Source organism: Oryzias melastigma, linkage group LG3, assembly GCF_002922805.2.
Source record: "Oryzias melastigma strain HK-1 linkage group LG3, ASM292280v2, whole genome shotgun sequence".
Taxonomy (NCBI): domain Eukaryota; kingdom Metazoa; phylum Chordata; class Actinopteri; order Beloniformes; family Adrianichthyidae; genus Oryzias; species Oryzias melastigma.
This window is the reverse complement of record NC_050514.1, coordinates 29,746,724-29,757,059: the sequence shown is the minus strand read 5'-3', so window position 1 is coordinate 29,757,059 and position 10,336 is coordinate 29,746,724. Positions and strand designations below refer to the sequence as shown.

Below are 10,336 nucleotides of genomic sequence, written 5' to 3'. Positions count from 1 at the left end.
TTTTTTAGAATTGTATGAATCTACAATTCCAAAATTAAGTGAAATTTCCCAGAATTCCCAGAAAAACCAGTATGCATCAATGCTCACTAGATTTAGAAGCATAGACCACAATGCATTGTGTTTGACCAATTTTTGGCAAAAAAATGTAGATAAATGTATTTCTAATAAACATCAACGTTAAGTCAGTAAATAGTTGTCGTAAAATGGTTGAATTTTTTAAGTTTTTACTTTGTGAAATCTCTGACGTTATATTCGTCGTTTCGTGAGCACGGTGTCTGAAATCCAGGGCACTATAGTTCCACGCGATATCGTTTTTTAGTAGTTCAAAATTAGGGAAGGAATTTTGTCACAGCCATTGTCTATACTACGAAAACATAGCAACCAAATTGATTTTATTTGGTTGGAACTGGAAGTAAACCATTTTCTATGAGTGACATCACACTCACTCTGTCCAGTTCTAATGTTCAGTCAAAGAGACCAACCTATTAATGCAGTAAGCCCCCTTGTGGTTTCTTGGTAAACTTTCATATCTTTTCCGTTTAATAATCAGAAGTGCTTCCGTTTTAATGTCATATAATTGTTTCTATATGCAGATGTAGAGTGAACACAGAGAAAATAGCGTCTGTGCTCTGAACTTTGGGAAGTGAAACACAAATGCCACCATGCAAATCTGAGAAATCAAGAAGTTTAAACGGTTTTTGAAGGGAAAACATGAAGTGACAAAAAAAGGTTGGGACTTGTTCTCTGCTTTGTGATCAAATTTGTTTAGATGAATGAACTGTTGTGATCATCTATTAAAAAGATTGATCGTGTCTTTGTCCCTCCTGGTCAGTGATCGTTTTAAGTCGTGCACATGTCAAGCTAGCAGCTGTTGGAGGGAAAACAAAGTTTCTGGGGGTTTGATTATCTCTCATAGGTTCAGTGTGAAAGACGAGCAAATCAATGAAGTCAGCTGGAATATTACAGTGTAACAGAACCCTAAACTCCATTGGAGAAAAGAGGATTTGAGTTTGAGTCTCCATGTCTATCCACACTATCTCTGCTTCTTAAGCGCTAGTCATAACTGCCCTTATGGGTGCACAAAATATTAAGATGATAACCTAGCCAACAACGCTAAATGGGCTCTAACCGTGGGCAGAAAATGTGGGCCCCACCTATGTTTGCCCACATTGGCTTAAGGTGATACTCAGTTGGCTGGCTCGCTACGCCAGCCAGCCGCCTGTAGCCGCCTCGCTACTGCAGAGCTCGCTAGCTTGGTTTAGAGGAGCTTAATAGCTCAATACAGCGGAGCTCGCTACAGAGGAGCTCGCTAGCTTGGTTTAGTGGAGCTTGCTAGCTTGCTACAGAGGAGCCCGCTAGCATGCTTCAGTAGAGCTCGCTAGCTTGCTACGGAGGAGCTCGCTAGCTTGCTTTAGCAGAGCTCGCTAGCTTGCTACAGAGGAGCCCGCTAGCATCCTACAGTGGAGCTCGCTAGCATGCTATTGCAGAGTTCACTAGCTCAATGCAGAGGAGTTTGCTACAGCAGAGCCTGCTAGCTTGATACAGTGGAGCTTGCTAGCATGCTACAGCGGAGCTACATAGCTTGCTACAGAAGAGCCTGCTAGCACACTTCGCTGTCCACCGGGTGGCTAGCATAGCGAACTAACCCACTGAGTCCCTTCTTCAGTCAAAGTGAGCAAACACAGGTGAGATCACCACAGAAACTGCGGACAAACCCAATCAGGGCCACATCTTCTGCCCAACTGGGGCCCACTTGGCCTTGCTGGCTGGGAAACCACGTATGCCAGCGACAGGTTGTAGTGAACACTAATACAACACTTAATTCGGCGAGGCGCAGGCACATCGTACAGATATTTTTACTTTTTAAACCTCCCAAACTTCGTAAGTGCAGTTCAAATGATAAGTGTGCTCAAGGACCAGCCCAAAAACCCGTACAGGTCGAACTAAAACCTTACTTTTATCCTGAATTTGTTCAAACTTTCTTGTTAACTTTGGGTGTAATTCCACCCTGTCATCACAATCGGCAGAATTCTTCATGTTTTTGACGCTGCATTTTTTTCCACGCAGGACAAAGATCGAGATAAAAAAGACAAGGAGGGCAAGGAGAAGGACAAGAAGACTTTGAACGGCCATCTTTTCACGCCCTCCAGCCAGACGGCACAATGCTTCCAGTGCAACAAGTCTGTCACCAACAAGGATGCTTTATTTTGCTCTTGTAAGTGTTTTGTTCCTTTTGTTTTCTTGGTTTCTAATCTAACCGCACATCAGAGTCATGTTTCATGAGTCATTCTGAGCAGCAGGTCAATTTACTGTAAAGGTTTGTTACACACGTCATTTCATTCGGAGGAAACAATTGTTTCGTTGATGGTAATATGGGCAGATTTGTGTTTCTGCCCGAGGCTGCATCGTTACCGCAGTGAAGCTGCGAGGCTTCCTGAAGCACAGAGACTTAAACAGTCGGCTGTAATGCCGACAGAGCGCTTTTTCGAAGCAGTTTCTGTTTGAAGCAGCAGCTCTATAAAGAGGATATTGCTCAAGTCTTTAGGTGGGACTCCTCCTCCAGGGAGAAAACGCAAAAAAGGAGAAATGAGTTTCGCCACAAACTCCCGCGGATCCTCGGCACAAACGAGAAGCAGCTCTTTTTCTGCTCACAGATGTCCACTCTGCAGATGCACAGCAAATCCTGGGAGTCAGATTTGCTGGAGTTGGTTAGAAGTGCAAAAAAGAAAGAGATCTTAGATGTTTTATGCGTCTCATGCCGAGTTACTTTTGAGCGGAGGTGTCTGTGGAACTCCAGGAGTGGAAATCATGGCAGTTACAAAGAGGTTGCTGGTTTAACTCCAAGTAGAAAACTAAAAACAAGTGAAATCTGCTCCAGATCTTCCTATTCTCTGCACTTCCTGTTTGAGCTTGGAGTCTTTTCCTTTTTGCTCACAGGTCGAAAACCGAAATCGCTCTCGCATTTATGACTTTTGTTTACCGACGGTGACTTGGGAAGGAGCGTAACTTTTCCCACGCAGAGCAGCGTAAATGTTCATGCGTCACTCCGGGCTCGATCCGTTTTTCCACTTCACCGGCGAGCTGTGTTGCCCCTCGATTGCATCACGCGTCCCGCCCCAGTCTGGCTTTCATTAGTGGTCTGCTGGAGTTTTCCTGGCCGGCCATGAAAACCAGTCAGGATTTTCTAGCCCCCACCCCTCCACGCACCCCCTCACTGGCCCCAACACCACCTTCCAAAACTCCCAGCATTCACTGCTCTTTGTTTTTTCCAGACTGCAATGCTTCCGTCCACAAGGGCTGCAGGGACAGCCTGCCGGTCTGCGCCAAGGTGAAGATGAAGGTAAGCAGCTGTCACGCCCGCCCCACCGGTGGACTGTTTTTTTCTGGTATCGTTTTCATTTATTTCTTCTATTCTCTGTTTTTCTGTCCAGCTGCCCAAACAGCAGTTTACCGTTCCAGATTCAAGCACTTTGCCTGCAGTTACAATGAGGAACAAATGTAAGTTTCCAGTTTTGTGAGGCCAAAAATCCCCCAACCCATCTGCAAACCAGCAGTTTTAAAGTCTCCCTCCGATGGAAATCATGTTTTTTGAGTTTTTATGAGTGGGATTTTTCTTATGAAAGAGAACAAATGTAATAAGAAATAATGTAGTTTTTTTTCATTTCCAAGTATTTCTCCTTTAAATCGCTGTCAATCAAACTGAGAACTCTGGAAAACCGGACTCCACGGAGCTTCAATGTGACCGTGGAAATGTGAACGGCGGCTCATTTGACGGCAGTTGTAAAGGATTGTAAATCAATGAAATGCCTCATAAAGAGCTACAGAAACATTGATATGACACAATCTCCTCAGAGAACAAACCACATTTATGTCGCATTTCTTTTGTTTCTAGCGTCTTTAGTGGCACCATCTTCAAAAAGCAGCTGAAACCTGTAAAATGATCCTTTTGGACCGCAGTGGTCAAAGCCAGACGAGCTTTTACCCTCGTGCAGTATCCGTCAGGCATCCCGGAAACAAAATTAAGTCGGTCGTTGTGGGCCAAACAGCAAACTGGCTTTAAAATAAAATTTAAAAAAGGTTTCCACCGGTAACATCCGAGCCAAGTCTGACTGGAGCCCCTGTCTGCGCTCGCCGTGTGCTGCTACGTTTCCAAAGGATTAATGTGACATCCTCTCAATCTGGACTCTCCATCTTTGTAAAGACTTACGATCGTGTTTCCACCATCCTCTGATAATCCTGTGTTTGTTGAGCATCACGCAAACGTTCCCAACAGGAGAACGACATAAAGATGTCATTTAAAAATCATTTTTTGTCTGCATTTTTTACGAACACTTAGGTACTAATAGATCACAACAGGAATGAGTTTTTCAGTGGAAAAACACACATTCTAGAGACATTTCACTTGTACTTATATTCATAAAATTATTTGCTCCTGAAATTACGATTAAGCATCATTTTGAGGTAAATTTGTCAGCCTTACCTGTAACTGATGTCTCTGGTGCAGCCGGGGGGACACGCGAGCGCCCCTGGTCCGCCATCCTTTCCCCCGACGAGACTTCCTCCCTGATGATCCCGACGGCACGGAGGCACACCAGCATCATGACGTTCCAGGGAAACAACCTCTCCAAGAGTCTCTCCATAAGCAACATTGCTGGGTGAGAAGAGGACTTTAGGAACTGATTCTGGTTGAGCGATTCAATGAGGAAAATAGAGTTTTTAACATGTTCTTGTGACATATTAAGAAAATGTTGACTCAAATTTCCATTTCTAAGTATTTCTTTATTCAAATGGTTGTGAACCAGGAGCAGGTGAAACAATGCTGGGTGAACTTGAGTGCAGTTTAATGCAAAGTTCTTCTAAGAATAGCTGCTAAGACTATTTGTTTTTCTTTACATACGTTTTTTTTTTTAGTTTAGAAGCTAAAAAGTCTTTTTCTCATTCCTGTTCTGACTTTAACAACCCTTCCTTGCAGCCCGGTGTTTGACGAGATGCCCATCAAAAGTCTGCGGTACCTCTCTCAGTCCACCGACTCGCTCAACAGAACCAACCAGGTGACGGAGTCCATGGAGTCCCTCACAGACGAAGGTCGGCGCAGACAAAATACTGCTCTCGCCTGTTCACGCTGGAACGGTTTCATTCTGCCAGCGTGTGAGACACGGCAGTAAAATGTGTGCTGCTGGTTCAGGAACGGAGATGATGGACGGGCAGCTGATGGGGGAGTTCGACGCCGAGGCCAAAGAGCTGGAGGCGGACTCCTGGAGTTTGGGGGTGGAGCAGCAGTACCTGCAGCAGCTGGATAAGGAGCTGGTCAAGAGACAGGATGTCATCTATGGTAAATGCTTAGCCGTTTTTAAAATCAGTTAATTTCATTTATAAAGCATAAAAAAATGGTGCAAAACAAAAAATTTGAGGTAGCTGAAAACCACCTGTCCTACTTTATTTTATTTTTTTTCTCGTTATAAAAGGATAATTTAAAACCTCTCTACCTGATTTTTACCTGATTTAAGTCACTTTATTTTGTGGTTAATAAAAACAGTACAAGTAAACAATCCCAAAACATTGTTTTTTAGTCTATTTTTTATTTATTAGTGGATCTACACTCTTTAAATGCCTTAATTAATTTCCCTAAAAAACCCCAAAAAAGAAGTTGATGGACGGAACCCAGGGGCTTCTGCGTGGTGCGTTCACTGAGCTCTGGACATCCGCAGCAACACGAAGTCGTTTATCAGAGAAAATGCCGAAGACTAGAACTGATCCATGTACAGGTTAATGGTTTAACAGTGTTGATATTTTTCTGAAAAACGGATTTGTTTTCATGTGGATTGTATAAAAATGGCATGCCTTGTGATGTTTTAATGTATTATATTTGTTTTTCCTGTAAAAATGAATAAAAAATAAATAAATCCTGGCCCTCACACACCCCTGATGGAAAGTCTAAGCTTCCTCTTTGAGGAGCAGCTTGAACATGAAGTGTTTGCTCTGCGTCTGCAGAACTGATGCAGACGGAGATGCACCACATACGAACTCTGCGCATCATGTCGGAGGTGTACAGCAAAGGCCTGCAGAAGGAGGTGCAGCTGGAGCAGCTGACGATGGAGAAGCTCTTCCCTGTCCTGGACGAACTCCTGGAGCTCCACACGCAGCACCTCCTGCGCCTCGTAGAGCGCAAAAAGGAGAGCCAACTGGATGGGGGGAGCTTGGAGGGAAGCTTCGTCATCAACAGGATAGGAGACATCCTGATCAATCAGGTCTGAGCTGCTCAGATAGAAGTGAAACTTTTCGTTTTTTCTGTCCCATTTTAACATTAGTCACGTCCTCTTGTAGTTCTCAGGATCAAACGGTGAAAGTATGAAGAAGGTTTATGGGAAATTTTGCAGTCGCCACAATGAAGCTGTAAGCCTCTACAAAGACCTCCTGACCAAAGACAGACGCTTCAAAGCCTTTATCAAAGTAAGCATGTATTTGTACTCCGGCAGGCCTGCTTTCACTCACATATCTCCCTCAGTGTACTTTGGTCAAAAATATCTTTTTTCATGAGGATTTATGCTTTCGGAGATGTTGAATCGAGTTCTAACAGATAATCTCTGGAGTGCTTTTTGCTCTACTTTGATCTGATTCTCCCCCCCCCCCACACGCTTCTGTTTGGTCGTGTGGTTCCGTCATCAAATAAAAGTACACACAGTTCCTTTCCTAATGTTTTACTTAGCAGAACATGAAAACGTGTCTCCTTAAAGGCTTCACGGTACTGAGAAACTGATCAATTTTGGGCGCAATAAAGACCAAATTTATGGTGAAAGACTTTAAAGCTTAAGGCTACAAATGCATGTATGACGTGCATGCGGGAAGTCTTCAGATTCCTGGTGTGTAAGGAAAACATCACTAACCTGGAAAGCAGAAGAGATTGGCTGAAGGAGCGTTCACACCGGCCGCGTCGACCCAATCCCAATAAAATCCCAATAATGCTGAGCTTTGACCAATCAGGGACTTGGATTTGGTAGTAACGTGTCAGTAGCGTCCTTTCAGAACGGTTTAAAAATCCGAGGAGAAGCTAATAATTCCCTTTTTTTTTCTTTTGCCAAGACGGATGTTTATAGGAGCAGAGTTGGGAAAATAAAAAGCGTGGACCAAGATTTGCACCTCTGAATTCTCGCTCTGAGCCTCTATCTGTTGTAGGTGGCGGATGAGAGCGGGTAATAAGTAAAAAAACAGAAGAAGAAGAATTCTCTCCCTGCTTGTCCATGCTGGTCCGGTGTGAACACCCCCTGCTGGATGGCGTTGAACCTGACCTTCATATAGGCTCAAAATTGATCAGCAAAATAAAAACTTTGAAAAAGTTAAAATCCTGGCAAACCGGATCACCTTTATCTTTCTCTTTTTAACTTTGCCCCACCCCCCCTAATTCCTGCCCTTCTTTTATTTACAAGTCGTGGTTGGAAACGGGAAAGTTCGCTTCCGGACTCAATCCAGAACAAAGTGGACTCGGTCTGAACCAACAGTCTGAATGGTCTGAACCAACAGTCTGAATACCCCCTCAGACTCGATCAAAATCTAATATTTATTTTATTCCTTTTATGATCAGCGATTTATATTTCAAGCTTATAATTACTGATAAATACTCTACTAGAAGTCTGAAGTTTTTCTCTAAAAAAGAATAATTTCATCTATTTTTGCAAAAGTTTTTAATTTATAATTTGTACCGAAAAAGCTTTTACACATCTTGTTTATTTAACCGATTCACTGAGTTTTGATCGTCTGAAGTTCGGTTTCCCAGCTGCTCACTCAACCTGTTGTGTGGCCACGTTTCTCTGATCCACCTTTTGTTCGTCTTCTTCCAGAAAAAGATGAGCAGCAGTATTGTGCGGAGGCTCGGCATCCCAGAATGCATCTTGCTGGTGACCCAGAGGATCACGAAGTACCCTGTGCTGATTCAGAGGATGCTGCAGCACACCAAAGGTTGGCCTTCTCTGTTTTTCCTCTACGCTCACAGTGTGACCTCACAGCTTTGGGGCACATGTGGACGGCACAAAGGTATATCTGCAGAATCAGTAGTTTCAGCTTCAGCTAAGTACAAAAGCTGAGTCGTTTAAAAAATAAAGGCAGGAAGGTAGAATGAAACCATGAAGCCCCTTGAGGACAATTCATCACCGCAAAGGGGTTTAAGGTTTTTTTTAATGATTTATCGTCACCAAACCAACTTAAATGTTTTAAAATCTCAGTCATAAAAGTTTCAGATCATCACGATTTGAAATGATTCTGGTGAAAAACACGCCAAACCCTCCAAAAAGCCGACTTTCTCTCAGTGTTCCTGGAAGCTTCCTCAAAGGCAGATGTTCTCTCACACACCACTTCATCTATTTACAGGAGCTGGAAAAGGTGTTTTTTTAAGAATAAAAGATTAAGCAGAATTTAAGAAGCTGAAATATTTCACAGCGTATTTATATCTGATTTGAAGCTGCTCTCATCAGCTGGCTTCCTGTAGCGCACCTTCTCTGTAATCCTTCCCAGGAGCCTCTTTACGGATCCATGTGGGATGAGGGACTTAATCCCCAGTGTACTTCCAGAAAACTCTTTCCTGCCAACTCTCCTAAAGAGACAAACACTAAACACTGAGTTGGGTGAAATGTTTTGCTGATTTGAGGCGTTGAAGCTCAGAAGGAGAATCTCACATTTGCAGAAAGGATCAGAAGTGTGTCATTTACTCATTTACTGGACCTTCAAACGCTCAGTGTGCTTTTCTCTGCTGTCATTTTGTTTTTTTTAATCAATGCATCAGAGCTTCTGTAGAAAGCCAGCATTACATCAGTTTTCCCTTTAGTGAATTTTCATCAATTTGGACCCAAAATTACAAAACAGCCACAATTTTATGAATATTTACTGACTTTTACGTTTCCACTTTATTGTTCTGTTTACAGAGTAATACAGGCTTTAGCTATCCAAATTATTTATCAGTTAAGATATAAAATAAATTAAAAAAAAGTTGTTTTTAAGGTAACATTTATTTCGCTTTGTTTTTTCAAAAACATAAAAGTAAAAAAAAAAACGTTTGAATCAAACACATTAGATTGAAGCCTCCAAAGTGACCCAGAAACTGTTCAGTCAAGTCGACGTTTCCACTGTAGGAGACACGGCCACAACAATAAACATGCATCAGAACCTGTTTATGAAAGCATTCAAGCGTGGTATAAATCTTTACTTTTTCTTATTAATTCTAAAATTGCATTTCTTTTGTACGAAATAAACTAACTTAAACATCTGCCCCTTTTTCCTGTCATATATATAATCAAATACAATATTCACATATGTAAACGGATAGAAAAGCAAGAAAAGTAACTTATCTCACAAAACAGATGTCTACAATTAATATATCCTGTTCTTTTTTTCTAAGGTAGAATAGAAATGATAAGAATGATTTTAGTTTGTGGGCCAAGTTCCCCATCGGGGCATCCTCTCCTGAAAATGTGACGGAACATTTAATCAGCAATCTCACTAAATGTTGAGTTAGATGTGGGAGTGTCTGTTGCCATGGTAACCAGTGATGCTTTATGGAATTTGGGCTGTAAAACAGTTTGTTTTTTTTAGATATTTGCATGAAAATGTGTGCATTTGGGATACCAAAACAAAATGTCTTCTAATTTTTATTCTAAGTTTTTTAAAAGTATCTGCATTCATGTAAATAAATGTATTTTAGGAAGAATATATATTTTTTCTAAAACGTCCCTGCTTTGACTCAAGGGTCCATTTGTTCAGGATCTGTTGCAGTTGTCACTTTTCTGGTTAAATTGTGAATGTTTGTAGGAAATGTTCTTGTGACATCAGTATTTTGTATATATTTTTCTTTTAACTTTTAAGTATATTTGGAAAACTGACGTTAAAATTCATTCTAAAGAAGTTTATGTGAATCTATGCATGTCCACAGTCCAGCTCGTGCAGCGAGTTTGAGTTTACTATAATTCTTTCATAAAATCATTAATATGTGGCCACCAGCATTTTCTATAAACTACAATTTCTTTGCTAATTAATTTTAAGCCGTCATAAACCTGTAGCAACACAGGACCCTTTGGTGTCAACTTTTTAGCTGATTTCTAAAATGTAAATAAAATAGAAAAGTTGACAGTGAGCCTCTGCTTCCAAGACAAGTGGCTCATTTATGAAACAGCTGTGGCTGCCTGATGTTTCAGCAGACTGTAGATGTTTTCAAGGATTTAATATCAAGAGAAACTACCAAAGGAGACATACTATCTACAGTATGGGTCTCAAACTCAAATCAGCCGGGGGCCGCTGGAGACAGAATCTAGTTGAGGCCGGGCCGCATCAGGATTTTCACAAGAAAATCGCT

At 41.7% G+C, this 10,336-nt stretch overlaps 1 protein-coding gene and 1 long non-coding RNA gene across 6 annotated transcripts in view; one reads left to right on the top strand and one right to left on the bottom strand.

Moving 5' to 3' along the window:
* LOC118598604 overlaps positions 1–4,615 on the bottom strand; it is an 8,399-nt gene extending 3,784 nt beyond the window's left edge. For both annotated transcript variants that reach the window (XR_004947645.1, XR_004947646.1), the window contains exon 1: positions 4,481–4,615. This is a non-coding gene — a long non-coding RNA (uncharacterized LOC118598604). The remainder of the gene's footprint in view (positions 1–4,480) is intronic.
* Positions 1–10,336, top strand: part of LOC112160343 (A-kinase anchor protein 13) — a 145,348-nt gene that overhangs the window by 114,685 nt on the left and 20,327 nt on the right. For all 4 annotated transcript variants that reach the window (XM_036211357.1, XM_024294791.2, XM_024294790.2 and 1 more), the window contains 9 exons: positions 2,068–2,215; positions 3,273–3,340; positions 3,432–3,498; positions 4,505–4,655; positions 4,973–5,085; positions 5,186–5,332; positions 5,992–6,248; positions 6,325–6,450; positions 7,836–7,953. In XM_036211357.1, the coding sequence (XP_036067250.1) occupies positions 2,068–2,215; positions 3,273–3,340; positions 3,432–3,498; positions 4,505–4,655; positions 4,973–5,085; positions 5,186–5,332; positions 5,992–6,248; positions 6,325–6,450; positions 7,836–7,953 (1,195 nt within the window). The remainder of the gene's footprint in view (positions 1–2,067; positions 2,216–3,272; positions 3,341–3,431; positions 3,499–4,504; positions 4,656–4,972; positions 5,086–5,185; positions 5,333–5,991; positions 6,249–6,324; positions 6,451–7,835; positions 7,954–10,336) is intronic.